This window comes from Lactuca virosa, chromosome 1 (genome assembly GCF_052849685.1).
Source record: "Lactuca virosa cultivar CGN04683 chromosome 1, Lactuca_virosa_CGN04683_v6, whole genome shotgun sequence".
Lineage (NCBI taxonomy): Eukaryota > Viridiplantae > Streptophyta > Magnoliopsida > Asterales > Asteraceae > Lactuca > Lactuca virosa.
The window spans coordinates 159160602-159175694 of NC_136426.1; the positions used below are offsets into that span (position 1 = coordinate 159160602).

Genomic DNA, 15093 nt, shown 5'->3' on the forward strand with positions numbered 1-15093 from the left:
TCCGCTTTTATCGAATATAAAGAAGCCATCTTCTTCCTGTCGACGGTAACTCTTGTGTTTGATAAAACCCTAATCTCAAGTTTACAGGTCTGATTCTAGCAGTTCCAAGGAAAGGCTCATCATGTCTCACGACGATTCTCAAACTAATCCCATCAACATCTCCAACAACATTGGATCCACTACAAGGGTTCCCATTCTTTACACTCAAGACTATGAAGTGTGGGCGCATCACTTTGAAGATTACGTAGTTGGATCTGAAGATAATGGTTATCTCATCTGGGAAGCTATCACGATTGGGTCGTTTGTTCATTCTGGAACGAACAGGACAGTGAAGACTCAAAAAGAATATAATCAGCTTTTGGTGGACGTAGAGAACATTCCACAAGATGAAAAGGATAAGCTGCTATGTAACGTGAAAGCCATGAGAATGATCAGATTCGCATTGCAATCTGACACTTTTCGTTTAGTCGGTTCATGCACGACGGCTAAAGAAATCTGGGATAGATTAAAAGAACTGTACTCAACTGATGAGGATCTAGAACACTCGATCCAAACCTTGTTGCTCTCAGAATTTGGAGCTTTCGAACAGAAACCTGAAGAGAAACTGATACAGACCTTCGATCGCTTCAATCATCTCCTCAGCAAGATGATCAAGCATGGAATTGAAAGAAAATTGATTGAGCAAAAGGTGACCTTCATGAATGGTTTAAGACCAGAATGGATGGCAGTGGTTTCAACGGTGAAAGCTCATGAACAGTTTAAATCATACTCGCTAGCGAAACTGATGGGTATTCTTAAATCCCATGAAAGCATGGTAACCAAGGAGGCAAAGGTAGTTCGGGTGTGGGATCGTTGGCCCTTGTCTCAAAAGGAAAAAGTGTAGCAGAAGAAGAGGAGGATTCAGATATGTCTGAGTGTGACCTTACTGGCGAAGAATATGCAATGATGGTCACCAACCCAAAGAAGTTTGCACGAAAGAAGTTCCCTGTCAATAAGAACCGAAACTGGAAAGGAAGTTACAGCTCTGAGAAGGTGAAAGAAGAAACGAAGAACACCTCTCAAAAGTATAACGACAAGAAAGAAAGCAAGCTTGTAGGAGACTCTGGATTCGACTGCAAATATTGTCATGGCAAGAACCACTTTGCCAAAGATTGCATGTTGAGGAAGATGGCTGAGAAAAGGGACGGTGAAGATGATGAGGCTTATTACATGCAAAAGTTGGAAGAAATAAAGAAAAAGAAGGCAACTAATAGTTCAATGAATGCCTTGATTATGCAGGAAAATGTGGATGAAGATGACTTCGGTGGCGTTGAAGTCTGGTCAACCGATTCTGAGGATGAAGAAGTGAGAAAACCTACACATGGAAGAGCTTACGTGGCGAGAGAGGAAGCTACTAGTTCGGCTGGGACATGTTTGATGGTTACTGCTGGAAGACCAACCGAAGGTGAGCATAAGGAGTCGAACCTGACTGAGGACAAGTGTTTTGCAGAAAAGTCCGTGAGTGAGAGGATCAACGACTATTATCGGCTGATCAAAAAGGTACAATCCATCCTTGAATCACTTAAAGTTCCTGTAACAAAATATGAAGAAGAATTAAATGAACTAAAATTTAAATTTTCTAACTTAAGTGGTAGTCTCATGCAAACTCGCTTAGCGAACTCTAACCTAACTGACCAACTCAGCAGGGTGTCTTCGAAGAGTGAGGAGAGAAGGATGTGGATTGAGCTGAAGGAGACGGAGTTAACTAGGGCTAGGGATGAGATTATTTATTTGCAACGAGACAATTTAAGGTTTTTGAAACAACGAAATGTTTTTTTGCTTGATTGCTAAACGCTTATATACGAATATTACTCAGTTACACTTAAATTGTGAAATAGGGAAAAAGATTCATAAGATGATCTTACCCTTCCTTGAATTTAAGGAGGATGAGGTCATCGCTGAGTGTGAATCCATAATGTCCTCAGAAGAGACTTCCATCACTTATAAAATCGGACTAGACAAGATAGAGACCTTTATTGATTCTAAGGAACATAAATGTATGCTCAAAAATCATTTAGATGAAAATGATAGGTTGAAAATCAAGTCCGAGACCATTCAAACATTTGACTCGTCTAACGCCAAATTAATTTCAGAACATAAAATGAATATAGAAAACACGTCTGAATTTGATGAGGAAAGTGAGATGAGCGAAATCTTGATGGAAGATGTGGTTGATTGCTCTGAATTTTTGAAGAGCGAAACCGAGAATGAAAAACCACTCATATCTGAGAACTCGGTTGAATATGCTCGCCTGTCAAAGGATAAGTCGAAGAAACTCAAAGAGAAAGCAATGGTCTATCAGAAAGTTCAAACAGTGCCAAATCAAGTATATGTTGTTAAAGGGGTCACTGAAAAACAAACAACAGAATTGAAAATCTTAGTCGAAACAGACAATGCTGAAGGGTGTGACGATTACTTCTGGTCCGCCCCTATCGATAATGCAGACGAAACCGTCGGCTTATCGGAGCGAACCTCGTGGAGGGTAAGGGGTAGATACGTGGCTGAACCCATCAACAAACCCTCAAGTTTTGATAAACCAAGCTCGAGTGGAACAAAAGAGATACCAGAAGAACCAAAGAAGGCATCCAATGTATCTTCCAAGACAACCGAAGCTCAAAAGGAGAAGCCAAAATCAAGCTTCAATATTCATAAATCTCAAAAGCAGCTGGCTGAACAGAAACGCCAAAGAAATCAGAGATACATGAAGAATCTGAATGAGCGAAAACGGTTTTGGCAGTCTCAAAATCCTAACCACGTTCCTTCCAAGAAAGAGTCAAATGTCAAAGAAAATGACAAGCCAAACCGAAAGGAAAGTTTTCGTCCAAGCTCCTATTATTCCAAAGCTCAGAACCGAACATCCAGTTTCGGTTCCAACACCAGAGCTCAGAACCGAACATCCAGTTTCGGTCACAACGTCAAGGCTAAAAACTGAAAGTCCAGCTTTGGTCCTTCTTGCTGCCAACGAAAGCCGTATTCAGTGAAGGACATCAAAGGAAATGGAAAGCTTGATTCGAATTTTGACATCAATAATAAGAAAAAGTCAGCTAACCCTTGGACTCAAAAGAATACTCCAAAACCATCTAACGACAAACCATCTGATACACCACAATTTAAACAAGATAAAAACAAAATCAAGGTGTATACCATCAAAAAAAAGACGAAACCACTCTAATAAAAAGAACTTATTTGGTTAATCTTTCTGTTGCTATTCCTTTTTCTGTAAAAGACTCACCAGCGCCCAAGAGACTTTGGGTTCCTAAATCTGCTTGAATTTGCAGGTTATAAGTGACGAGCAGTTCGATGACGAATGGTACATAGACAGTGGCTTCTCACGTCACATGACACGAAGGAGGGAAGAGCTGAGGGAGTTTCGGTCCCTTAAGGATGGTGGATGTGTGAAGTATGGAAACAATTCTTATGGCACAATCAAAGGATATGGAATGATAACCAATGGAGAATTCACAATTTGAAAAGTGGCTTACGTGGAAGGATTGCAGCACAACCTCATCAGTGTATCTCAATTGGTTGTGGGAACCGGTTTGAAAGTTTCATTCGATGATGAGGGATCAGAAATTATTGAAAAGAAATCCAAAAGAGTTCTGTTGAAGTCTAAACGCAAGGGAGAGATGTATCCTTTAAATCTCAACCCGATTCGAGGAAAACCACCAATATGTCTGCTGTCAAAGGCGAACTCTGATGAAAGCTGGTTATGGCATCGACGCCTATCGCACCTGAACTTCAAAGACATTAATAAGTTGGTGCTTGGTGATCATGTACGAGGCCTTCCTCTTCTCAAGTTTGATAAGGAACACCTGTGTTCAGCGTGTGAGATGGGCAAACAAAGCAGAAAGAGCCATCCTACACGTATCAATACAAAGATTGTTGAAGCTCTTGAACTTCTGCATATTGACTTATGTGGACCTTCGGCTATCGAAAGCATCGGTGGTAGTAAGTTCATTCTTGTCATAGTAGATGATTTTTCACGCTTCTCCTGAGTTTTCTTTCTTAAACAGAAATCAGACGCGACTCCCAAGTTGAAGGCGTTTATCAAGCAAGTGGAACTGCAGCTGCGAAAGATGGTGAGGAATATTAGAAGCGTCAATGGGCTTGAATTCAAGAATAAAGATTTTGAATATTTTCTGGCTGAAAAGGGGATATCTCACAACTTCTCGGCTCCCTATACACCACAACAGAATGGAATTGTTGAAAGACGAAACTGTTCCTTATGTAAGGCAGCCCGAACCATGCTGAGCTTCGCTTTTCTTCCGCTATACTTCTGGGCTGATGCAGTTGCAACTGCATGCTACACTCATAACCGATCCTTACTTAACAAACGATTCTCCATCACTCCGTATGAGATTCTGAACAATCGGAAGCCCAATGTTAAGTTTTTACACGTGTTCGGTTCAAGATGCTTCATTTTCAACTCCAAAGAGAACCGAAACAAGTTCGACGACAAAGCCGATGAGGGAATATTTCTTGGTTATTCACTCACTTCAAAGGCATATAGGGTTTTCAATAAACACTCCAAGCGTATTGAAGAAACCTACTATGTAACCTTTGATGACAACTACATGAAGAAAGTTCAAACAAGCAAAAGTACCATGGGGGAAATATTTCCAGAATCAGGACAAGTCTCGGTTCCCATTTCTAACTTGTTTGAAGAGTACATAAGGCTATTTAATGAACCAGAAAAGGCTATACACTCAGAGGCGAAAGCAGCAGACAACAAAATCGACAATCTGAAAAAGATCATCGATGAAGCTGCAAAAGATATAGAAAATAAACCTCCTAAACCGACTGGTGGTCAACCCTCAACTGACCCTCCAAACAACAGCTCAATGTTCAAGGGGGAGGGTTTATCTGTACCAAAAACAATCGATTTGCCTTTCGATGGGGAGAATCCAACTCCCACCCCAACCCATGATAGTCCAATCGAGGGAGAGAATCCAACTCCCACCCCAACCCATGATCGTCCAACCGAGGGGGAGAATCCTGAACCTAACATGGGATACGCTTCGCCATTTGAGGGGGAGAATGAGAATACAAATGAAGAAGGTGATCAATCGGAATTTGAAGAAGAGGTAAATGCAGAGTTGGATCCTGTCTATGACCCTAATTACCCTCCTCTAACGAAATGGACTAAGGATCATCCCAAAACACAAATAATTGGTGAATCATCTTAGCGAGTTCTCACACGTTCTCAATTGAAAGCGAAACAAACTGCCTTATTCTCTCATGCTGAATTCTGCATGTTTAATTCGTTTGTCTCGAAAATCGAACCGAAGACGGTTAATTCTGCACTTGATCATGCTGATTGGGTACAAGCAATGCAAGATGAACTCCATGAGTTTGAACATAATTGAGTTTGGAGGCTGATTCCCACTCCAAAGGATGCTTCTGTGGTCGGCTTAAAATGGGTCTTCAGGAATAAGTTGGATAAATAGGGCAACGTCATTCACAATAAGGCTCGGTTGGTGGTGAAGGGATATTGCCAAGAAGAAGGGATAGACTATGAGGAGACCTTCGCTCCTGTAGCAAGGTTGGAATCAGTTAGAATCTTTATGGCATATGCTGCACATAAAAATTTCGAAGTTTTCCAGATGGATGTGAAATGTGCTTTCTTAAATAGAGAACTAGAAGAAACGGTGTATGTTGAGCAACCACCTGGGTTTGTGAACGAGAAATACCCTGATCATTGCTATGTGTTGGATAAAGTTGTATATGGTCTGAAGCAAGCACCAAGGCCCTGGTATGAAACATTAACTCGCTTTCTTAAAATGTCGAAATTCAAGCAAGGTTCGGTTGGCTCAACCTTCTTTCGAAAGAAAGAAGGTGAACATCTAATGATAATTCAGATTTATGTCGATGACATCATCTTCGGCTCCACGAATCCTAGCTTAACGGCTGAATTCAGGAAGTTGATGGAGACTAAATTTGAAATGAGTGCAATGGGTCCAATTAACTTTTTCCTTGGATTGAATATAAGATAGGGACCAGAAGGCATTCTTATCAACCAGGAGGCCTACACGAAGAACTTACTGGCGAATTTTGGTATGACGGGAGATTCGAAGGTGAAGGTTTCCATGGCGTTTGGCACAAAGTTAACACCATCTCTGGAAAAACCTGCTGTTGACGTAACACTCTATCGTCAAATGATAGGGTCTCTTATGTATCTAACACCTAGTAGACCAGACATTATGTTATCTGTTTGTTATTGTGCCAGGTTTCAAGCAAATCCAAGAGAACCTCACATGGTGACAGTGAAAAATATTTTCCGTTATCTGAAGCGAACCTCTTCTCTCGGTCTTTGGTACCCTGCTAGCTCCGGATTCTTTGTTCAAGCCTTTTCTAACGCTGATATTGGAGGATGCGGTCTGGACCGAAAGAGCACAACTGGAGGATGCCAATTCCTTTATGGTAAACTTGTTAGCTAGCAGTCCAAGAAGCAAACTTGTGTGTCTCTTTCAACAGCTGAAGCTGAGTACATAGCTGCAGCATCTTGTACCTCACAAGTGATCTGGATACAAAGCAAACTAAGAGACTACGGACTGAGTATGAAGAAAATACCTCTCAATTGTGATTCTGAAAGCGCGATAAGAATATGTCACAATCCAGTGCAACACTCAAAGATAAAGCATATTGCACTAAGATACCATTTCATCAAGGACCATGTTGAAGATGGAAACGTACAAGTTCATTTCGTTCGGTCCTCTGATCAACTAGTTGACATCTTCACTAAAGCCTTACCAGAAGCAAGCTTCAATAAAATTTTACAAGGTTTGGGAATGATGGAAGCAGAGTCGGTACCGAACCCTCAAACCTCTCTCTAAAAATTAGACAAGCGAAATAGAGCGAACGCTCGGTCTATTTCGGTTCCGGATTTTTCGGGAACTGAAATGAACCGAACGCTCGGTCTATTTCGGCTGCATAATTTTCGGGAACCGAAATGAACCGAACGCTCAGTCTATTTCGGCTCCGGAATTTTAGGGAACCGAAATGAACCGATCGCTCGGCTTATTTCGCTTCATTCCTTTAAGGTTTGATTTCGGCTGTATACTTTGTTAACTCTCTTTTAAATCTTTTTCTTGCTATGTTTTCTCTTTTATCTTTATTCCTAGAGTTTTTAACATTAATTTCGTTTATTTTTGTTTCTTTTTCTGTTTTTATTATTTTTCAAAAAACTTCAAAATCCAAAAATATTTTTTTTCTGTTTTCATTATTTTTCAGAAACTTCAAAAATCCAAAAATATTTTGTTTTTATTATTTTTCAGAAAATACAAAATTCCAAAAGGTTTTATCTTTTATTTATCTCTTTATTATCTTTTTTTTTTGTGTGGTTTGTTTGTCTTTGTTTATTCTCTTTACTAGGTACCAAGTACATCGTTGCTACATAAATTGGAGCTAGGGCAGGTACGACCATTTTAATTTGAACTAGTTAAATGTCCCTAGAAGCATGTTGCTGCATGTACACTGAAGCCTCTAAGACTATGAGTAAGGCCTTAATGATTCGATCTATACGTATCGTTTCTTCCCAATCAGGCTGCTAAATTCACTCAAGTCATGAGCTACCTTACTCTTCTCAAATGAGTTAAGAGTTTTCTGGTTTTTCACTTTTATATAGCATGGGTACTTTCGGTTCCTTAACCACCTCCTCTACATTCTCCATCAACTTTCGTTTCACCAAGGCAACCCTTGAGACTCTCAGATATTACCACTGAGGTTTATGGTTACACAAAATCTGTGTTTATGATCTTAGATGCGTACACCACGTGCTAAGTGAGACCCAAAATGCAACTCCAATATTGAATTGACGGTGAATATTTATATTCAAGATCTCACTTGTTACCTAACGAAATCTCATTTTATTTTTTGAGTGGTCTTTATGAAATTGTCTAACACCAAGGCATTTCTTCCCAAAAAGATCCAGTTTGGTTTTTGTTTTTGAGATTTTTATAACATCATTAGACAACAAATTCTATCCAACCTATTTGTTCAACAGACCGCATCGGTCTCACAAGTACTTCATCCAACTTTCGGTCTTATGTTAAGTATCGATGTTTGGTTGAAGATAAGCCACCCTTTAGACCCATTATTTGAAAAGAAGCCTTTCGGTGTTTCTTTACAAACACTCGACCGTATTTTCTCGGGGAACCACACAAGCACTTCAAGTCTCTCTTGACTTTGAAGGAAGAGATTCTTGCCCGGAATCATCTGCTTCATGTCTTATTAAAGACATCACTCACATCCTATACACATTTTGCTTTATTTCTTTATTTTTGGCACACTCTTACACGAAAATTCTTTGTGATTTTCCAAAATTCTGGTTAATGTTCCTTATGGCCCGTTTAAAGTTTTTTTTTTGGAGCGAAAGTGGTTATTTTGACATATGGAGCGAAAGTGAATTTTAAAAGACGATATGTGGATAAGATTTTGAATCGCGTCATCGGATAACCATTCATATTGGACGCTTGAATTTGAAACGGTTCCTAAACCCACGCTTGATGACGTCTATCTGGGGAAACCAAGCTGTCAAATCACGCTTTTTCAGGCGACGTTTCAGTGACTGTATGATCATCACGGATATTCTTTCTCTCTCCTGGCAACGGTATATAAAGGGTTTCTCGCACCTATTGTACCTTCTTACCTTCTTCAAACTCTCTCAAATACAACAGGCAATCTTCAACTGTTCATCTTCTTCCTTACATCAACAATGGCGGAATCATCATCTCTTCAAGATCAAACTGTTTCATCGTCATTGCTTGTGATCAAACCTAATCAGAACCCGATCATTCAACTAAACCCCTTTTTGTATGATTCATACATGCTCCACGTTGTCGAATGTCTCAAGTACTCCCCACTGGTTATCGCTCTTACGCAAGTGGAATCTGTTCCCATGTCTCTGCTATCACAAGTGTACTCTACTGCGTCTTACGACAAGAACAAGGAGAGGATCTATTTTCAAATCTTCAATCACAAGGAATCTATTTCGAAAGCCCGATTCTGCTCCCTGTTAGGGCTTGCCGTCGATGCTTCTGTCATCTCTCCTGATTTCATCACCACAACCCAGTTGTTTATAATGTTTTATGAGATGGGATATACCGATGTCGTTACAACAGTGACAAAGTTTAAGAAGTCCTATTTGCCGCCGCAATGGAATGGGTTACTTACTCTTATCAACAAGGGTTTGGCGGAATGGGTAGCTGGGTCAGATGGTACGAGTAAGGGTTTTATGACCATTCTCTATGGTCTCTACAATGGTATTAACCTGGATTATGGCTCTATTATTTGGTCGCAATAGGTGCAAAGTCTCAACTCCGCAACGAGACATTCAGAGATTTCATGTGGTCGTTTCTGGACCATCATCACCCAACGGGCCATTGAGAACTTACAGATTCTAGTTATGAAAGATGCAATTCTCTCCTCTGTGGCTACTTTTCATATAAAGAATATTATCTTCTCAGATGCCACCAAGTTTTCTCACAATGCTTCGATACCTGAAACAATGTACAGGTGTGTGTCGAGCGAAAGTCATGTGATGGCTAACTACCGAAAGCTTACTCCCAAGGGCCCAAGAGAACTGAATCCTGAATAGCAGGCTGCCTTAGATGCTGTGGAAAAGCCAGCAAAGCGAGGGAAGAGGGCAGATAACAAGAAGGTGGAAACCGAAGGTCCTTCTTCTAAGCCTGTCAAGTCCAAAAAGTGAAAAGCTGAAAAGGCTGATTCTTCAGCTCCAAAGAAAGTCAAGAAAATGGCAAGGAAACCAAAGAGTCCTACCCCTTCAAGCTCAGAACATGATGAGAAGCAATCGGCTGATGAGGAAGAAGAAGTTCAGCATGACGGTTCACCAAGAGGTAATACACCTCCTCGTTCTCCAACTCCTACTGAACAACTCAATGACAAAATTCCAACTCCTCCTCCATCTCCACCAAAGACTATTGTTCCACCACCACCACCAGTTAGTACAGTACCTATCTCTACAACTCCTTTACCACCTCCCATTTTTTCACAAGCAACTACCACAACTACCCCTATCTCCACCATTACAACCGAACCTCCAGTAAACGTCAACGTATCTGATACAGGGGCTAATACTGAAACCGAAACCCCTGTTACATCCAAACCTCTTTCACCCTCACTCTCAACTGATTCTGGTCCTACTCTCGGTGGTGACAATTTTGAGTTTGACTCAACCTATTACAGTCCTTATCGACTTCCCACTGCTGAAGATGAAGAGGCTCCGGTCACCAAACAACAAGTGCAGAGTATCGATGATAAGCTTGATCGATTGATCGCCTCTTCTTCGAAGTACAATGATGTTGTAGTGAAGGCTTTCATGGACACTGATTTTGAACAGTACACAGAAGCAATTGATAAATCAACGAAGGAGGTTGAAGCATCCACATCTTCATGCCAGAAGGCTACAACCAATGTTGCGGAACTCATTCACAATTCCCAGATCTTTCTTGAATCCCTTTAGGGTCATGCTGATGCGAATGCAGCTAAGGTGAATGCATCGGTTGACTCTCTCTCAAAGTCACTTCAAGGGGAGCAAGCCAAATTCGAGACTGTTCATTCTGAGATTCACGCTGAGAACACTTCTCTTCTTAGCTCAGTGAATTCTCGTCTTGAAAAGCTCCATGCTGATTTAGCAAAGGAGAGCAAATTGATGGATGATCTTGCACGTCAAACTACTACCGTTGAAGTCCATAAGGCTCAACTGGCTCAAGCCGATCGAGAAATTTATTTGTTGAAAACTGAGTGTGCCGTTTTTCGAAGTTGTGCTGGTGACGTTCTTAATATGCTACACAATGTTCTTCATGCTCATGATCCAATTCTTACACTGACAATCCAGAATCACCTGACCTCCAAGCTTCTTCCTGCAATTGAACTTCTACGTGAAATGAAGGGTGTTACAGAGCGATTGGTTACTCCGCAACAAGGGGGAGAAGGTGCTCAGAAAACTACTCCTATTAAACCGAAGGTCATTTTCAAAACAGAACCGAAGGGTAATGTAGCTTCAGGTTCTGGTAATCAAGAAAAGAAGAAAGATCTTGCTAATGAACATGATGATAGTGATGAAGATCAAGAAACTATTGCTAGTGCCCTAAAATGGAAGAAAAGGGATCAGGAGTTAGATGAAAACCGTCGGGTTGCAAAGGAAGAAGAAGAGAGGGAGCGAAAGAAAAAGGAAGAGCATGATGCCCTAATTTGCAAAAAGGCTTTGTTTCCTCCTTCGACTAGGGAAACGCTGATCAAAGAAGTGATAGAGTTTCCAAGCACGTACTAGCTGGAACCTGTAGCTTCGTTTGATTGTGAGAATACGAGGGACTCATAGTTTGATATGCCTATAACACGAAAGGCATTTACTTTTCACTGTTTTGATTCAACAGTCCAAGTTCCCTCACCTCACCCTCAAGTTGATCGTGAACTTATTGATTATTATCTCAAGTTCGGTCAGCCGCAGTATCTGACTTGGAGTGCACAGAAGATTACAACAGTCAAGGTGCTGAAACCTTCGCCTGCAGGGAAATTTGTTAATGTTCATATCAAGATAACCCGAGGTTCAGACAACTCGGTTTCTATGATTTCCCTGGCAGATCTTCCTAACTTAAATCCTCATGATTGGATCTTATTGTACACCATTCTGCTCACTAATGCGAAGGAGTATGAGCCGATCCTAGATCATCTGAAGAGGATGTTGGCTTCCTATGTCCATGAAGTTGCTACAATGGATCAGGAGATTGCTAGTGTTTTGAAGAAGAAACCAACTGTGAAGCCAACTGTAAAGCCTGGAGATGTGAACAAGATGCAGCTGGGTCAAATTGATTCTACACATCTCACAGTGATGTTCACAAGAGGCGAAGCTAATAGATTTCTTTTCTCTCTTGTTGATAAGCATCTGTTCTCAACGGACTGCTTGGAGCACATAATCAATATTATACATCGATGCAAGCACAACAATGAGTCAGACAAGAAGAACTTCACTGACATACTTCGGTGGTATATTACTTTTCGTCATACTCTACTGGCCATTATACCGAAGGTGTTCAAGACCATCAAGAAGTCTTCTATAGCTCAACCAAATTGAGCTCTCGGCTCCATTGACGCAAAGGGGGAGATTGTTGGGTATTTTGTGTTGCGTCATGGGCTTTGTTTTTGTATATCCGGATTGGGCCTGTCCATCCGTGATTATTGATTAGCGTTAAGCTATTTATAGTGCATGCATGTATGCCTTAGATACGATCGTCATTATTATTATTAATGCTTTGTAACCCTAAACACCTCTACAGTCGAAGTTCTTAATCGAGCTCTTCTGAGGTGTTAAAGCTTAATCATTCGACATCAGTTAAACCATTCATGTGTTCTTTATTACGTTATTTATTGCTTTTCTGCTTAGAATCAATCGATCCTACTAGAACTTTGTTCTAACAGCTTCTTTTTAACGAAGCGTAATGTCTAGCCTTAGTATTTTTTGTACTTTCAGCCTCCTATAAATAGAAGCTGAACATAGAGTTGATGGTAGAGTTTTCCATGTTTTACTATCAATTTTGTACTCTTGTTCTCTGAAAGTAATATGAGCTAAACCAGACCTTATTTACTTCTTGTGTTCATCTTTTACTCTGATTTGATTCTCATACTCGATTAAACTCAACAACAAGTATGCACATTCTGAAAATTAATTCATACATTGATAGACTAGAGCGTCTTTGTGTTTCATTACTCAGGTCTTGGCTACCGATATAGTACCCAAATTGATGGCCAGTTCGTATCATCAATTCATCATGAACTATAATATGAACAGTTTGGAAAAGATCTAGATAGAGATACATTTCATGTTGAAAATAACAAAGGCTAGTATGGTTAAGCCTCATAGAAATAGCTCTATAGCTTTCATTATGGCTATTAGGGAGGGTGGTATCAAAATAAAGAAGACTTTTTATCGCAAAAGGTAAGGTAAAGGGTAAATTTGTACAGTCCAACTCGATCCCTAAAAAGAAGTTTAATTCTGATATAGCACCTACAAGCGACCCTAATGAGGCCATCTACTTCTACTTCCAACAAAAGGGACATTGGATATGTAGTTGTCCAAAGTCCATGGATGATGTTAATAAGAACAAATCTAATAAGTCTGGCACCTCAAGTAATTTTATGATTGAACTCCATAGTACTTCAACTTCTAGTTCTTGTATCCTTAACATAGGATGTGGTACTTATATTTCTCTGACGTGCAAGGACTAAAGAAAAGTAGGAAATTGGGGAATGGGGATATCAACCTAATCATGGGAAAAAAGAACAAATTTACCATTACAAGGATTGAAGATTTTGAGCCCGTGCTTTGTAATGGGTTTTCAATTAGTTTGTTAGATTGTTGTTATTCGCCTGATATGGCAAGAAATATTATATCCTTTCTTGCATTGTATTGAAATGGTTTTCAGTTTGGTTTTGATAATGGATGTATTTTAGTTTTCAGAAATAATGATCTTTACTTTAAAGCTAATCCATACAATTGCATTTATGAAAGCATCAAATGTCAACTATCATAGCATTTTTATTCCTAATCATGTAGTATATGAACAATTTACAATGTTAACGGATGATGGCATCGATTTTAAATTCCTAAAAATTGAAGATTTCACATATTTTCTTAAAAAATGACAAGGGATAGGTGTGATAAGATGTACCTTTGTATGCCTGGTGATAGTTTACCAAAGTGTTCAGAAAATTCGAAAGATGGTGTGGATGCAACTCGTTTTGTTGATTATGGTTATACATACATATATGTAGAATAGAAATATATGTAAATCATTACAAGAACCATCTAATGCGATGGTATCATTATAGTATAGCCCTAGAGAATTAATTAAATTAATGACTGGGATTATAGAATATCATTGTATGACATGTTGAATAATAAGGAAGAAGATAAGGTAAACCCCTTTTTAAGAACACTTAGAATAATGAGGTATTAAGTCAATTATGTCTCAAAACTCAAGAAGACGATGATGTAGATGAATTAGATTGTGGTGGTGAATATGGAAGTACTCATTGTTAATGTATATTTGTATTAGATTGTATTTGTCAGACCTGTATTCTTTGTAATCGGCCCATGTATTTATATTCTCTTATATATATTGTTTTAATAAGAAGGGTAATTTCATGGGAAATAATAAATTCAACTTGGTATCAGATCTCTCCTAATTTCTCTCACCCTAGTCGCCGCTTCCTCCTTCTTGGCGCAAAAAACCTTCTCAGTTCATTCTTCTTTTTCTGTCTTCTGTGTCGATCTCCCTTCTCCTCTTCTTGTTTGTTAAACCATGGTGCAACCATCGACTTCCAATACCAATTTCACCTCAAAAAAACCTTATCGAATATCTAACATCAAAGCCTCCATACCCATCATTCTTGATCTAGAAAAACTTAACTATGATGCATGGAGAAAGCTTTTTCAGACTCACTACATCAGTTTTGGGTTGCGGATCATCTAAAAGCCCCAACTGAAAAATCTAATGTTTTCATGGATGAATGGGAGACGATTGATAAAATCATGCAAATGTGGATGTTCTGTACCATCTCCGAATCATTACTTCAGATGGTCCTCAAGAAACAAAGCTCAACTCATGATATGTGGCAAGACCTTGAAGACATGTTTCGCATCAACAAAGACACAAAAATCATCCAACTTGATAATGAACTTCGCACGATCAATCAAGGTGAATCTGATGGTTCTTCTTACTGCACTCATCTGAAGTCTGTTGCTGATATGCTTAATAATATCAACTCTCCTGTGCCTAAAAAAATCTTTTTATGTATGCTATCAATGGGTTAAACCCAAAGTTTGAGAGTGTTGCTACTATCATCTGCCACAACAAGCCCCTTCCGAGTTTTCTGGAAACTCGATCCATGCTTATGGCTCAAGAACACCGAATCAAACAACTTGATGACTCGCTCACTCCATCTGCCACTCCTTCATCGCCTACTGTCTTGGTTGTTGAGAAACATAACTCATCTTGAAATACCACAAATGGAGGATTTAATCATTGTGGTGGTCGC

At 39.6% G+C, this 15093-nt stretch overlaps 1 protein-coding gene and 1 pseudogene across 1 annotated transcript; both read left to right on the top strand.

Annotated features, from left to right (window-relative positions):
- The first annotated feature begins 3810 nt into the window (after nucleotides 1–3810).
- LOC145122788 (uncharacterized) lies at nucleotides 3811–10519 on the top strand (annotated as a pseudogene).
- A 3954-nt stretch (nucleotides 10520–14473) lies between these two features.
- On the top strand, nucleotides 14474–14869 carry LOC145122796 (uncharacterized). The gene has a single exon (XM_079058372.1). It carries the CDS (start codon nucleotides 14474–14476, stop codon nucleotides 14867–14869), a length of 396 nt encoding a protein of 131 aa, XP_078914498.1.
- Nucleotides 14870–15093: the final 224 nt, after the last annotated feature.